Genomic DNA, 14,542 nt, shown 5'->3' with positions numbered 1-14,542 from the left:
CTGGTGCCGGGAGGAAGCCGCCGTGCCTGTATTTTCAAGGCTATAGGGATTGAATTTAAAACTAAACACGTGATTTCACTGGGAAGGGGATAAAAACCCACTGACATCTCTAATCAGATCCTGTCTGGCAGAATAGTTTAATCAACAACATTAGAACGTGCGTCTCAACTGAGTCCCTGTAAGTTACACATCAGCTCTGGACTCTGTTTCTATCTGGTCAGCCCTTGCGTCTGTTTTCCTCAACCTTTAGCAGGCTGTGTGGAGCTGGGTTGGATGGTTACTGGTTCTGACCCCTTACGGCCGTCCCCTCCCGCGCTGTGACCTGAGAGATTTTGGGAACCGGCCTCGAAGGACCAGCAGCAAGAGCCCTGCACCGTGGAAAAGCAGGTGGGAGGTAGACAGATAAGTAGCACAGGCCGCCTGGCAGTCAGGCCAGGATTGTGATAATGAAGGAGCCCAGAGGGTGGAAAAGGGGACAGCGGTGGAAGAATGTGAGCCAGAGAGAGCTAAGTCAGTGCGTCTAGCAGGGAAAGGCTGGCCAGGCTCCGATCCCTCTGGAAACTCAGGCATGGAAATCGCTCTGGGAACGACAGCGCCAGAGCGAGCTCAGGCTCAGCTCAGCTTTGACCTCCCAGCTCCTCGGGCCTCTTCCAAAGAACAACGAACAAACAAATGCTGAAACTCTGGCCCCTCCCCTGGGCGGGAACACGGTCCCCGGGTGCAGCACCTCCCTCTGGGGCCGCAGCTGCAAGACGTGGCTCTGCGGATCCAGGCCTCCCATCAGGCATCGAGCCTCCAGATTTCCAAGGACAGGCCCCTGGAGGCAGCTACTACAATGTTGCCTTCTGCGCTGACCTGCGGGGGAAGCCGGGAGCGGAGGGGTGGGTGTAAACAGGCGCGACAGGAACCGGGGACTGAGGCCGTTTCAATCCGAGAGGCCAGGGGACCAGCTCCAGGGTTCCTGCTAAATACACCCTGCCCCCGCCCCGAGTTCAGCCACAAGGACAAAGCGTTCAGCATTCAGCACAGCCTCAGATTCACTCCTCGGGGCAGCACGGTCTCTCCCCTGTGCGCAAGGGAGTGCCCCCTCTGGCTGATCTGAGTGGTGGCCCGCCCTGGCCAAAGGAAGAGAGCCGAGGAGAGAGAGAGGATTCCACATGCACATTCCCCCACAACAGACAAGCTGGCTGGGAGGGCAGAAAGCTCAGGCACCCTCGTCCCCCAGTTCGGAGTCCGAGCGCCCCTCCTTACCCCATTCAGCACGTTGTTGTGCGTCTGTGAACAGATAGTGCGAGGCGGGTCCGTCGGAACGTGTATCTGGAAAGAGAAAACTCATGGGGGAGGTTAACCAGGGCCGGGTGAATCCATAGGGAGGAATGGGGGGAGCCCCTCTCTGTGCTATTTTTAGGAGGGCCCACTGTTTCTTTGCTCATCAGCACTAGGGGGCTGCATTGATGCAGCTACCCTGGGACTGGCTACGGGTGGCCGGAAGTGGGGTAGGCAGATCCCAGGCCCAGACGAGGCTGCTATTGACTTGGAATCGGAAATGCCTTATTTGCACAATCCTTGCTGTTCGCATTATAGAGAAGCATGTTCAGGGGATGAAGCTGAGTGTGCAGAGGGCTCTTCCAAGGGCCAAGACACAATTCTCAGAACCCTCCAGCAAGCAGGAATTACCTCTCTTCCCCCAGGTGGGGAAACTGAGGCACAGACAAGGAAAGTGGCTTGCAGCCAAAGTCGTAGAGCTGGGGTCGAGACTCGTGTTTTCCTGGCTCCCAGCCTCTATGAGCAAATCGTGGGGAGTGGGATGGGGGAAGGATTGCTAGAGAAGCATGGACCTTACCCGCAGGGTCTTGTCAGTGGAGGTCGTGTACAGAGTACCCAGGGAGTGCCAGACCCCAGTGATCTGGGACCCGTGACCCACGTCAAAGTACTGTGGGGAGGAAAGAGACAGTAAGCCCTCTGCATACCTCCAGCTGGGGCTCACCACAGGGGTGAAAGCCAAGGCACCCCTCTGTTGCTAGCCTGTGTGGGTCCCATGCATCTCTCTGTTCCTAACCCGTCACCTTCATGCTGGGGACTCTCACGCATATGCATCCAAGCCTGACTAGGGGATCCCACTCCAAGGTGCTTCGGAGGGCCCAGTTTAGGGTGTCGCAGGTCAGATCACACCAGGACCCCATGGAAATCTAGGTATTTTCGGTATTCATCTGGCCCCACCAGTAGCAAGTAGCAAATGGGTCATTGAGAACCATCTCCTCTGCCCTCCAGGGAGGGATGTTCCCTCCAGGGCATGGGGAATCGAGACCCATCCAGCATGGGGTTCAGGGAGGAGAGCCCTCAAGTGAAACTGACAGTGGCTGAGTTCACAGCCCCAAGCTGCAGGCAGGCAAACAAGCAGCAGCCCTGGTGTTAATCCTCTGGGGTGAAAAGGGGTGGTGGTGGGGGAATAGATGTAATGCTTAGCAAGCCTGCATCCCTCTGTCCAGCCCCAGGTCAGGGGAGGCCTGCATACCCGGATGCGCTGGAAGCTGCCTCCTCTGTTTTCAAAGACGTAGAGTCGTCCCTGGTTGTCCCCGGCCCACAGCTGCGTCCCCTGGTAGGACATGGAGAGCAGGTAGGATTCCAGCTGGGGAAGGAAAGGAGCAAAGAGAGGATGGCACAGCTCTGGGGGTGTATCGGTGTGTGATCCACTCCCCCCCATACAACACCCTCTGCCTATTCTAAAGGAGTTCCTTGACATTGGACTGCATCTGGCTGCCTGTTTCCTGGTTCCCCACAGGGCATCACATGTCACAGACAACAGAGGCCTGATGAGTGGAACAGGAGAAAGAGGCTCAGGTTTCAGGGGGACCTAGAATGGGGGGGACCTGCAAGCCACAGAGGTTCAGCCTGGGACACCAGCCCTGCAGCGTGTTTAATACCAGTCTGTTTCTTACAGTGCAGCCTCCCTCATTGCTGGTGAATGAGCAGAATGCCTGGTTAATCTGGCAGGAGGAGCTAGAAGTGCTTTATTGCCATTAAGCACCACAACCCTTCCTCTACAAAGGAGGCATCTGTTACCCCACTATACATCTAGGGAAACCGAGGCACAGCGACTGACTTGCCAGAAATCAAACACTACGTCACTAGCAGACGTAAGCCCCGACTCCGTGGGTGCTCTGGGGCTGGAGCACCCTTGGTGAAAAATTAGTGGGTGCTCTGCAACCATTGGCAGCCAAGCTCCCCTCCCCGCCCCCCCTCAGCTCCTCCTCCACCTCCTCCCCTGAGCGCGCCGCGTCCCCACTCCTCTGCCTACCTCCCAGCGCCTGCTTTCGCCAAACAGCTGTTTGGCAGTGTAGGAAGCTCTGGGAGGGAGGGGGGAGGAGGAGCCAGAATCTGGTGTGGTCAGGGGAGGAGGCGGGGAAGAATCATAGAATATCGGGGTTGGTATGGACCTCAGGAGGTCATCTAGTCCAACCCCCTGCTCAAAGCAGGGCCAATTCCCAATTTTTGCCCCAGATCCCTAAATGGCCCCCTCAAGGATTGAACTCACAACCCTGGGTTTCGCAGGCCAATGCTCCCCCCGCCAAAAGATGGTGTTCATAGAATATCAGGGTTGGAAGGGACCTCAGGAGGTATCTAGTCCCACCCCCTGACCAATCCCCAATTTTTGCCCCAGATCCCTAAATGGCCCCCTCAAGGATTGAACTCACAACCCTGGGTTTAGCAGGCTAATGCTCAAACCACTGAGCTATCCCTCCCCCCCAGAGGCGAGGGCGGGGTGGGGATTTGGGAAAGGGGTCAGAATGGGGGCAGGGCAGGGGTGGAGTCAGGATGGGGCTGGGGGGTCAAGCACCTACCGGTGAGAGTAGAAGTCAGCGCCTATGGTAGCAGACCCAGGAGTCCTGACTCCCAGCCCCACCTGCTCTAACCACGAGACCCCACTGCCCTCTCAGAGCTGGGGATAGAACCCAAGAGGCCTGACTCCCTGCACCTCACACCCTCCTTCAGATGCAACCAGTTGGATCAGGGACTCTCTAAGGATTACATATTCTCCTCCTCCAAAATATCCTCAGGTAGGGAGTGTCTACAAACTCCCATCTCCCTCCTCTCCGTGGTGATTCCAGGCAACCTCCACTGCCTTCAGCAGGTAGGAGGGAGAATAGTCACCAGCTCCGGCCACCCACCTGCAGCCTCTGGAGGACGCTGTTGGCCCGGCGGTCGAAGACGACCAGTGTCTGGTCCTTGCTGCCTGAGATGATGAAGTGCTCATCTGCCACAAGGGACAGCACGGCGCTGGAGTGGAGCTTGCGGCTCTTCAACGGGGTGTGGGAAGCTGCCGGGAAGGGAACAATGTCAAGATCTTTGCCGGGACAGAGCTCTGCTGGGGAGACTGTGGGTCCTAGCCAGGTGATGCCTGCACTGTGCCCTGGGTCAATTTCCCTCCCACTTACCCCCTAATGTGGTTGGGAGGGGAAGTAATGTTCTATCCTGCACCCCCAACCACACAGCCAGGGGGCTAGCAGATCTGCACCCCACCCCACCCCTGGAGTCATGGGGCAGCAGATCTCCACCTCTAACCCACAACCTGCAGTCAGGAGCAGCAGATCGTGACAGTCTGTACCCCTATGTTAGCCCCTTTTCAAGGATTATGGTAAAACTTATACAAAGTATGCCTTATGAGGTATCATTTGAAAACTCATGATTTGCTGATCCTTGTTGTCTTGGTAAAATGTGTGTGACAACATTGTATGTAAAGTTACAAGAGATCACGGTGACACATTACTGAGCCATGTTCCCACGTTCTGGAGGGCAGTCACAAATCAGCTCCTAAGAGACAAAAGGCTAGACAATGCCTCAGCTTGGTGTCAACGAGGTCAAGTGGACGATCACCGCATTAAGTGGCCCCTCTTCTGCTGGAGACAGGGTGTGGGCAAAAAAAAAAAAATCTACATTTTGACAAAGAAGCAGCTTGAGGTTCCTGGCCACCCAGGCTCTCCGTCCCCTGAATTTAGCTGGAGGTGATTCTTGCCCAAGAGAAATGACTTTGTTGGGAGAGTGAATGCCCCAAACCATCTCTCCTGTTCACTCCGCACAGGGCATCAACACCACTTAAAGAACAAAGGAAGCAGCAATGGACTGGGGAGGGATCCTGACTGAAAGATTCAGCCAGTCAGACTGTTGGAACTTGGGGCGTGAGAGACTTTTGAATTCCCTTCGGGAACGTCTACACTGGCAAGTTTCTGCACAAATCATACCACTTTTATTAAAGCGCTGGAATTAAACCGCGGTTGTGTCCCCACCCTGTGCTCCTTGTGAGGGTGGAGCGCATCCACATTAGCAGCTCTTGCTGCAGCAAAGAGAGCAGTGCATTGTAGTAGCTATCCCACCGAGCACCTGGCCGCAGGGTGCTTTGGGAAGGGTTTGCAATGGCTCATGGGGCAGGTACAGTGCCACATGATGCAGGGTTCCCAATCCCATTGTTCCATGGGCATCCTACTACATTTCCAGCTGCTTTTCAACTGAAGTGGGGGGGGGGTCAGTGTGTGTGTGTGGAGGGTGGGAGAGAGAGTGTGTTTTGGGGGACAAAGAGCGTGTCAGCATGCTGTCTTGTAAGTTCAGACCACAGTAGGAAGCAGGCAGGGGGGAAACCCCGACATCAGCTCCCGCCTCCCTCCCCAGCTCTCTGCACAGCACTCTCTCTCTCTCTCACACACACACACGCGTGTGTGCGTCCGTGCGTGCCTGCGTTCAACAGCTCGAGCATTCCACATGAATGGTTTGCTTTGTGGCCCGGAGCAGCACCGCACCCAAGGGCGGTCAGAAACAGAGCTTGGAAAGGGGCCGGGCGCACGGCTCCAGGGCCGCCCAGTTCAAACAAGGAGCAGAACGGCCACGCGAGGGATTATTTCCAGGCTGTAATGTGTTTACCCTGCTGCGACAGCGCTGGACCCTCTGCTGCAAGGCTTCCCACGCTCATCAAGGTGGTTTTTTCCCCAACGCTGCAGCTGAGGAGTTTCTGCGCCCAAAGTGGCTTGGCAGCGTGCGCACCTCGGGAGTTACACCGCAGAACCCTGCTTTCCTGCGCCATATCTTGCCCGTCTAGGCAGGGCCTGAGCTCGTTAAGTTAGGTGTTAGCTGCATTTTACTTCTTTGTAACCAATTCTGATTTTCATGCCTCATGACTTGTAATCACTTTCTGGTGTTAAAACAATAAAGCAAACGTATTATCTAAACCAGGGTGTTTGGATTGAAATGTTTTGGAAACTTCATTCGGGATAACAGGATTTGTGCAGATCATTTTCTATGAGCAAGATGATGGACTTTCTGTGAGCTTGGCCTGTTCCGAAGAGGGCTGGACTGTACACGCCCCACATTTCTGGGGGGAAAGCCTGGGCTGGGCGTTTGCCGGTGTTGCCCTTCAGTGCCGTTCAGAGGGGCTGGCCGGAGCACTCAGACAGCATAGCTGGGAGTCACTTACATGCTGGAGGCTGGGTGTGAGCAGACCTGGAGTGGTTACTCCCATGGCGAAGTAGTGTAAAAGGCACCCCAGGTTGGAGAATTGAGGGGCCATAGCTGTCCATCAGTCCAGTCTATACCCTGGGTAAAGTTACACAGATCTTCACAGCCAGCCAGTGGATTTTCCCGCCCAGGTCCCCGCTGGGAGGCAGGAGTATGGGAGGGGTTGCCCCAAGCCCAGGGTGCCCAGAAACCCCACTGAGTAGCGTTCTTGCTACTCAGGCTGAACTGGGCCAGCCCCGCTGAGCAACAAGCTCCAGCAGCACTGGAATCACTCCCCCACCCCACTCCTGCTCATGGGATCCCCCCTTCGCACAGGTTACATGGGACCCGGATTCCCCATCTAGGCAGGAAAAAACGAAGGGACTGTTTTTTCTTGACTATAAACTGAAAAGCTGGCCTGGGATTCCTGGGGGACTCGCTGCTCACAGGCCCCAGCAGGAGGAGGTTCACGTGCAGCAGGCCCTTTACACAGCCCTGGTGACTTTTACCCAGAGATCTCAAAGCACTTTAATCGAGCCAGGCGGCTCAGTATCATCAGCCCCATTTTACAGAGCGGAAAGCTGAGGCAGAGCAAGCAAGTGGCAGGAGCAGAAAACGGAGCCTTAGGGTCATGGGACTGTGAAAGGACCTGCTGCATTGGGCCTGCTGGGCTCAAGGGTGCAGGGATGAGCCCAACTGACAGCTGGAGCCTCGATCCAAAAGCGGACACTAACCTCGCAGGTCGTACACCGTCACCTTCTTGTCGTAGGTCCCGGTGACCAGGATGTCGGGCAGGTAGGAGAGACACAGCACGGGAGCTTTCCCACTGGGAGTTGGGGAGACAAGACAGCGAAGGGAGAACAAATATGATCCTTCAGGACGAGCCTTGCAGTTGCCACCCCCCCAGGGCTGGAAAGCCCAAGGCCTTTGGTCCCTCTGTGCCCAGCCTCTGGGTGAGATCCCGATGACTTCTCCTCTGCTGCTCCTCCCGAAGGTACTTATCAGATCCCCATTACCGTAATGTCTGAGCGCCTCGCAATCTGGGCCTCCTCCCCCACTTACCATAATGTCAGAGCACCTCCCAATCTGGGCCCCCCCCTCACATTACCATAATGTCAGAGCACCCGGCAATCTGCTATCCTCCCATTACTGTAATGTCAGAGCACCTCGCAATCTGGGCCCCCCATTACCGTAATGTCAGAGCACCTGCCAATCTTTAATCCACGTATCCTCACTAACCCTGTAGTGTAGGGCACTGTTCCCTCTAAGCTGTGTGTGCGCACACAGATCCTAAACCCCACACACACGGCAAAACACCGCATGCACAAAAAATGAACTACTACATCAGAGCCAGGCTGAAATATCATTTACGGGCAACTTTTGACATTGTTTGCCCGCCATCTATCAACACAGCCAGATTCTACTAGCTGGCAAGGGGGGGAAAGGGAAAGGAGGGCAATGAATCGTACCCCTCCTCGCCAGCATTTCGAATGTGGAATGTTGATCACGTCGGGACGGTCAGGACCCATATATCTCCATTTTCCCGCGTTTTTTTGCCACAGATGCATGGACATGATCGGAGGTATGCACAAACTTCCGGCATCCTGATCTGAATGCTCTCCCGTTTGCCCTTTTGTCGAGTCACGCTGTTAAGCGCATTGAAATAATAGTCATATAATAAAAGTACTAATTTTAAATAAACCAATCTGGTAAAAGAAATCAATCCCAAAATGTCACTGTCTAGAGGTCTAAAGCGTAAAAGAACAGCGACTTCATTTAAATCTGGATGGCTGGATGAGACTATAGAGACGGTTACATTGAAGTCACATAGTGCAATGCTTGTTAAACTTCGTGAAATATTCACATATGATGAGGACAACGGAGTGGTTTGTGTATATTGTCGAGATGCCAGAGCTTCGGGAGAATTTTCAACAGGAAGAATGTGGAAAGATGTATGGAAGTTGGATTTCTTAAAGCGTCATCTGTCAAATCCTTATGTTCAAAATACAAAGACTTTCTTGCTGAATAGATTGTTATAGTCAGTCAGTACAATGACTTCAAGTTTGCAGTAGCCGAAAGAATCTAAAGCCAACTGGTTTTAAGTTTCCCGGATATGGTGACATTTGCTCACCAGAACGAACAGTTTCAGGATCTTGCAAAGTTGACGGATATTGAAGGAACATTCCTAGCATCAAGTGCAGACTGTGAGCGTGGCTTTAGCTTAACGAACGCTCTAAAAAAAACAAACTACGGAATCATTTACAAGTAGATCCTTTGGACATGCTGATGTGTATTAAAAGTTACCAGCTGGATGGAGGACTGAGAGATCTGGACAGAGTTTATATTGAATGGGCAAATGAAAAAGATCGCAGGGAAAAACAGAAAGGTTAGTTTAGCAGTCTTTGACATTTCGACCAATAAGGAAATTAAAATGCATTTGTAATTACATATCTTATTCTTGGCTGATAATCATTTATTGATTTTTTTAGGAAAATTTTAAATTTAAAACAAACACTCTTGTTTTTCTTATGATGTTCTCTATCTGAAAACCCATATAAATTGACATGATGGCATACTTATTACATTGTCTTTATTATAGGTTTATCAAAATCTTTTCAGACATGTGTATAGAATGAAAGGTGAAAGTGGACACCAACGGGCAGAAGCCTATGGACTGATAATGATAATGATTAATATGTGCTTGATATATGCTCGTGATTGTCTATAAAAAAGATCTTAAAGCATAATGCTTAAAACTAACTTCTACTTCATGAAGAACGGTTAAATTTCCTTTTTCTAAGTATTTAAAAATGACTTTTATAAAATAACATGGTGTAAAATTATTATCAAATTACAAATTAAAACTTTTTAAATGTATAAGCATTTTACTCGCTTGGGTGCCTTTGCCTCATGGCACACAAATTTGAACTCTGCTTCAAAAATCTGCACAGAAGAAATTTTTCGCGCACACGGCCTGTCAAAAATTAGAGGGAACATTGGTGTACGGCTGTGCAGTTAACCCTACTGTATGTGTGGGGAAATGAGGGCCAGATTTTGATAGGTACCTAGGCACCTAACGCCTCTGGGTCTCACTGGGAGTTAGGCACCGAGATCTCTTTAAAAATCTGTCCCTAAGTGACTGGCCCGAGGTTCCACTAGACTCTGTGCTGAATCCTGCTCTCTTGTGTGCCGGGCCAGCGCTCTAACCACTGAACCCTTCCTCCTCTCCTGCCTAGCAGCAGTCTCCATTGATCCTCTTTGCTCTCGGACAATCCACCTGCCCCCCGGCTGCTTTTTAAGCCCGTGATGTGGTCTTCTAGGGGACAGTCTGTCTGGCAGGGACTGCACAGTGCAGAGCCAAGTTGTAGTGAGCCACGCATGGAGGTGCAAAGGAATGGCTTCTCACCCGACAGTCCCCAGCTTCAGCCCACTTCCCCGGCCTGAGCCCTTGGCCTCCCCCACTTCGGTACTCTGGTCTAGACTCTGCCCAGCAGCACCATCTCCTCCCCTCTCCACCGAGCATGGCTGCCCCGACCCCAGTCTCTAAGGCACTGAAGATTCCACTGGTGGCTGAGACTCTCCAAGGTCTCCCTCTCCCAAGAGGCAGAGGCAGGGAGGCAGCTGGGAGCACCAGCCATGCGGCCGAAGGAGGAGTTGGTGGGAACCAGGCTGGGATCGCTTCCTGGAGGGCCCGTGGTGCAGGGGGAGGAGGGGAAATGGTACCTGATCTCCCCAAACTGCTGCCCGTTGGCCTCTATGTCCCACAGTTTCACCGTGCTGTCCCAGGAGCCTGAGCACACCTTGTTGTCTCTTGAAGCCAGTGACCACACCCAGCCCTGCAGCGGGAAAGGGAGAGAAAAGGGTTAAAGTAGGAGGCTGCCTTTTCCTGGTGTCTTTCTCCGAAGCCCTTTAGCCCCCCAGACTCCCTGCAATACACAGAGTTAACCCCATTGTACAGACAGGGAAACTGAAGCACAGAGCAGGGACATGAACACAAGAGGTCCCAGTCACTAGACACACTGTCCCGGCTTCATCCAACCCGACAGAAGGGAGGAAGAAAGCTCACATTCAGCACAAGCGTGCGCAAAAAGGGCACAGGGAAGGGGGGACTGGGCCAGGGGACATTTCCTATCCAGGGGTCTCAGCAGGTCTGGCATCCCCAGAACAAAACCCCCATCTCAGGGATACTGGCACCAATTAGCTCCCCTCGTCATGGCAACAGCAAGGGCTGGGGGACAGCTCGCTCTCCAGCTGCTTGGGCATACCCATGCTGGGGACAGAGTGCCACCGGTGCCTTTCTCCAGCTCAGAGGAAGCCTGGTCAGACTCCTCCCCGCCCTGGGAGATTGAAGGTCAGTTTCCCACCTTGTGCGTCCCGTTGCGCTCCGTGCCCAGTGCTTTCACCAGCACCTTGTCCGGGGACTGGCCCAGCTCCCGCAGATCCCACAGGTCGACGTTCCGATCCAGGGAGCCTGAGACACAGAGAGCCCCACCCTGCAAGAGAAGGAGACAGACTGGCCACGGGTCCTTTGAAATGGGAGAAACTGGTCAGTCATTGGTACAGGAGCAAAGAGATGATGGGATGGTCAGAGGCAGGGACTCAGAAGTTAGAGCCGGACGGGGCTGGATGTCAGGACTCCTGGGTTCTATTCTTGACTCTGCCAACAATTTGCTATAGGACCTTAGGCAAGTCGTTTCCCTGGTCCATGTCTCAATTTCTCGCTGTGAAAATGATGTGAGCCGCTCAGATACATGTAAAAGTATCGCCTACTCTCACCCTACAGAACTCCTGGAGCCAGAGACCAATGTGCGGAGCTGCCCTAGTTAACAGGGCTCGGAAGATACCACCACCACAACCAACCGTACATGGGAAGAGAGTCTTCCATGCCTACTCCAGCCAACAGCTGCGTCTCATGATTAGAGATCAGCAGCTGTTAAACCCAGAAATAGAACCCAGGAGTCCTGACTCTGCTCTACCTCACACCCTTCCCTCCCACAGCCAGCAGTCGAACCCAGGAGTCCTGACTCCCAAGCCCTGCCCCACCCCACTCCCAGACATCAGTGGCCAGCAAAGGAGGAAATCGGATCTCACCTGCAAGAGCAGAACGGAGTTGATGGAGGAGAAGTGGCCGTTGGCGAGGGAGAAGTACTCCGTTCTCCTGCCATCACAGGCCCAGTGTCTGAGATGCTCCTCCAGCTCCATGCAGGCAGCCGGCCAGTCGAAGTCCTCCTCTGCGTAGACAGGAAGAGATCGCAAGGATCAGGGTGAGGGGTGTCCGCTCTGGGCATCCCATAGCCTGGGTGGATAGGGAATCTGGGGCTTCCAAAACTGCTGGGAGCTTTGATCCCACAGCCACTCCCCATCTCCTGCACCAGGTCGAGGTGGGGCTGTGTAAAAATCGCTTTCTTCAGGGTAGCGGCTCTCAATCTTTCCAGGCTACTGTAGCCCTTTCAGGAGTCTGATTTGTCTTGCGTACCCCAAAGCTTCACCTCACTTTAAAACTACTTGCTTACACAATCAGACATAAAAATACCAAAGTGTCACAGCCACACTGTTACTGAACAATGGCTTGCTTTCTCATTTTTATCAGAGAATTATAAAATAAATCCATTGGAATGGAAATAGTGTACTTACATTTCAGTGTATAGTCTATAGAGCAGTAGAAACAAGTCATTGTCTGTGCGAAATTTTAGTGTGTACTGACTTCGCTAGTGGTTTTTGTGTCACCTCTTGTAAAACTAGGCAAATCTCTAGCTCCCACTCCCCAGCCCCCACTCCAAGGAAGATCGGGGGAGCTACTGCCATTACAGAGGTGAAGCCAAGGCAAAGCAGGGAGGGGACTTGGCCAGGATCACATAGTGACGTCAGCTGCAAAGCAGGGAACAGAAGTCAGGTGTCCTGATTCCGAGTGCCCCCCTCCACTGTAACCACTAGACTCCCTTCTGGAGCTGGGGATGGAACCCAGGAGTCACGAATCCCAGCCCCCTGCCCTAACAGCTGGGGATAGGACCCTGGAGTTATTGTTACCCTCTCCCACACAGCTCTAACCAGCACCAACTAACTCTCAAGATAGTAAAGTTAACTGGGGGACCTCTCTGAGGCCCATGAAATAGCATCTGGTCCTACAGTAGATCCCAGGAGTCCTGGCCCCTAGTCCCGTGCTCAGTCCTTGTGTCTCCTCCAAGTCCCACCTCCAATGAAGAAAGTCCAATGGAGATCTACCTTCCACCACCGGGTAACACCCACTGATCCTCTTCTGAAGGCGAATCCTCCAGGTCACTGGGTCCTGCACAATATCCCTGAGGGTCCGACAGACCAAGGGCAAGACCTTCTGAAGAAACCTGGCTTCCAGATAAGAGCAGATCTCCAGGATCAGCTCCAGAGGGAGGGCTAACAGCCCAGAGGTCACGTCGTCGCTTGCAGGAGACTTCTTCAGCTCGAGGGGAGACCTGTGCTCCGATGCCTGGGCCCTGGGCCCCACAGACAGTGACTCGGGAGGTGGGCACTGGGCCTTGTGGCTGGGCTGAGCAGAGCTGAGGATGCGGTCGATGTATTCCTGAGCCTGCGTGTCTGGATCAACCTTGTTCTCTGCGTCGGAGTCATTGTCGGAGCCTTGGGGGTCCTCGGAGGAGCTTGGTGCCAGGTCCATGGCTGCAGAAGCAGTAGGGACAGTGAGAGTGGCAAGCGCAGCATAGGAACCAGTAGAGCATATCGTATGTAAGCATAGAGCAGAGCATAACATTGGCCATTCTACCCCATGCAGCCGATACAGCAAGGGACAGGTTCAGTCCACCAGTCCCTTTCATTCTGCCAGCTCATCCGGTAGCTGTATGTGCTCAGGGTTGGAGTTTAAGGCCAGAAGCGATCATTAGATCATCTAGCCTGACCTCCTGTAGATCGCAGGCCATTCAGCGACCCCAGTAACTTGTGTTTGGCTAAAGCATCTTTCAGAAAGACAACCTGACTGGAAGACAAGACAAGATGGAGAATCCACCACTTCCTTCAGAGTCTGTTCTAATGGTTCATTATCTTCCCTCTCAAAAATCAGTGTCTAATTTCTCATTTGAATGTGTCTGGCTTGAATTTCCAGGTGTTCGTTCCTGTTCTGCATTTCTCTACTATGGTCCCTCTAGACCCACCATTGCATCCACCTGCTGTACCAGCTCAGACCCACAGCCCTATGTCCTCAGCTTCCCATCCTCTTGTTCTGCAGTGTTTCCCAAACTGTGTGTGTCAGTGGGGGGGAAAGAGAAGTTAGGACTGACAGACTTCTCAATTGTTCTCCAGAATTTCAGCTTTCATCATTAATTAAAGTCTTCAGCTCCTGTGGTTGTGAAAAAAACACATGCCCTGACTGTTACACTCCTGGAGTCTGCAAAGAGCCTGAGACGACACTGTTGCCTCAAGTGTGACTGACACAGCAACAGTGCCTGAGCCCGCAGAGAGCCTGAGCCCATCGCTCTGAGTGGAAGGTAGGTGCTTCATTCTAACAGGTTCTCTCAGATGTCTTCACTGACAAAGTGGGAATTTTCCTCTGTGTATGTACTATGTATTTGGCTTGCTACCCAGGGTGGAACAAAAGGGTTATCTACTGTTTGGGGCAGATAAGGAGATACCAGGGAAGGATGTGATGTAACTCTCTGGGGTGGGATGAATGGGTCACTAAAGGAGGGCTGAAACTGAGCCATATCTATGGAGAAGCTGGAAAGACAACAGGAACCCCAAAGGCTAAAACAGTCACACCTAGAAACCAAGAAGGAGGAGATCCCCCCTCCCCCAGGATGTGGAGCAAAAGCCCCAGCTGGAGAACGAAGGGGACAGGCGTCAGGGAGAAGGGCTGGCCTCTGGGGAGCCAGAGAAGCTTTCGCTTGGGGCTGACAAGGAGACAGACAGGGATGGATTCCACAGCAGCTTTGCTGATGGGCCCGGCTTGGCCAGGATGGCCCATGGTTTACCTCCGCCCAGCGCTAACCTAAGGGCATTCAGATGCTACAGCCAGGTGACTGACCTGCCTGTGCCGCTGGAGGGGGAGCGCACAGGCCACCCGCAGGAGGCTGGC

At 53.2% G+C, this 14,542-nt stretch overlaps 1 protein-coding gene across 6 annotated transcripts in view; it reads right to left on the bottom strand.

Moving 5' to 3' along the window:
* DHPS (deoxyhypusine synthase) overlaps positions 1 to 14,542 on the bottom strand; it is a 28,997-nt gene that overhangs the window by 13,038 nt on the left and 1,417 nt on the right. For 3 of the 6 annotated variants that reach the window (XM_048832270.2, XM_048832263.2, XM_048832265.2), the window contains exons 2-11: positions 12,706 to 13,134; positions 11,575 to 11,714; positions 10,848 to 10,976; positions 10,207 to 10,319; positions 7,218 to 7,309; positions 4,170 to 4,318; positions 2,516 to 2,629; positions 1,844 to 1,933; positions 1,252 to 1,317; positions 119 to 855 (exon numbers count right to left, since the gene is read on the bottom strand). In XM_048832270.2, the coding sequence (XP_048688227.1) occupies positions 781 to 855; positions 1,252 to 1,317; positions 1,844 to 1,933; positions 2,516 to 2,629; positions 4,170 to 4,318; positions 7,218 to 7,309; positions 10,207 to 10,319; positions 10,848 to 10,976; positions 11,575 to 11,714; positions 12,706 to 13,132 (1,395 nt within the window). In that variant the 5' untranslated portion in view covers positions 13,133 to 13,134 and the 3' untranslated portion in view covers positions 119 to 780. Of the gene's footprint in view, positions 1 to 118; positions 856 to 1,251; positions 1,934 to 2,515; positions 2,630 to 4,169; positions 4,319 to 7,217; positions 7,310 to 10,206; positions 10,320 to 10,847; positions 10,977 to 11,574; positions 11,715 to 12,705; positions 13,135 to 14,542 lie in introns of those variants that run through there. The other 3 variants (XM_048832272.2, XR_012665538.1, XM_075121415.1) reach the window with 3 other exon arrangements.

Source organism: Caretta caretta, chromosome 20 (genome assembly GCF_965140235.1).
Source record: "Caretta caretta isolate rCarCar2 chromosome 20, rCarCar1.hap1, whole genome shotgun sequence".
Classification (NCBI taxonomy): domain Eukaryota; kingdom Metazoa; phylum Chordata; order Testudines; family Cheloniidae; genus Caretta; species Caretta caretta.
This window is presented reverse-complemented; position numbering and strand designations above follow the sequence as displayed.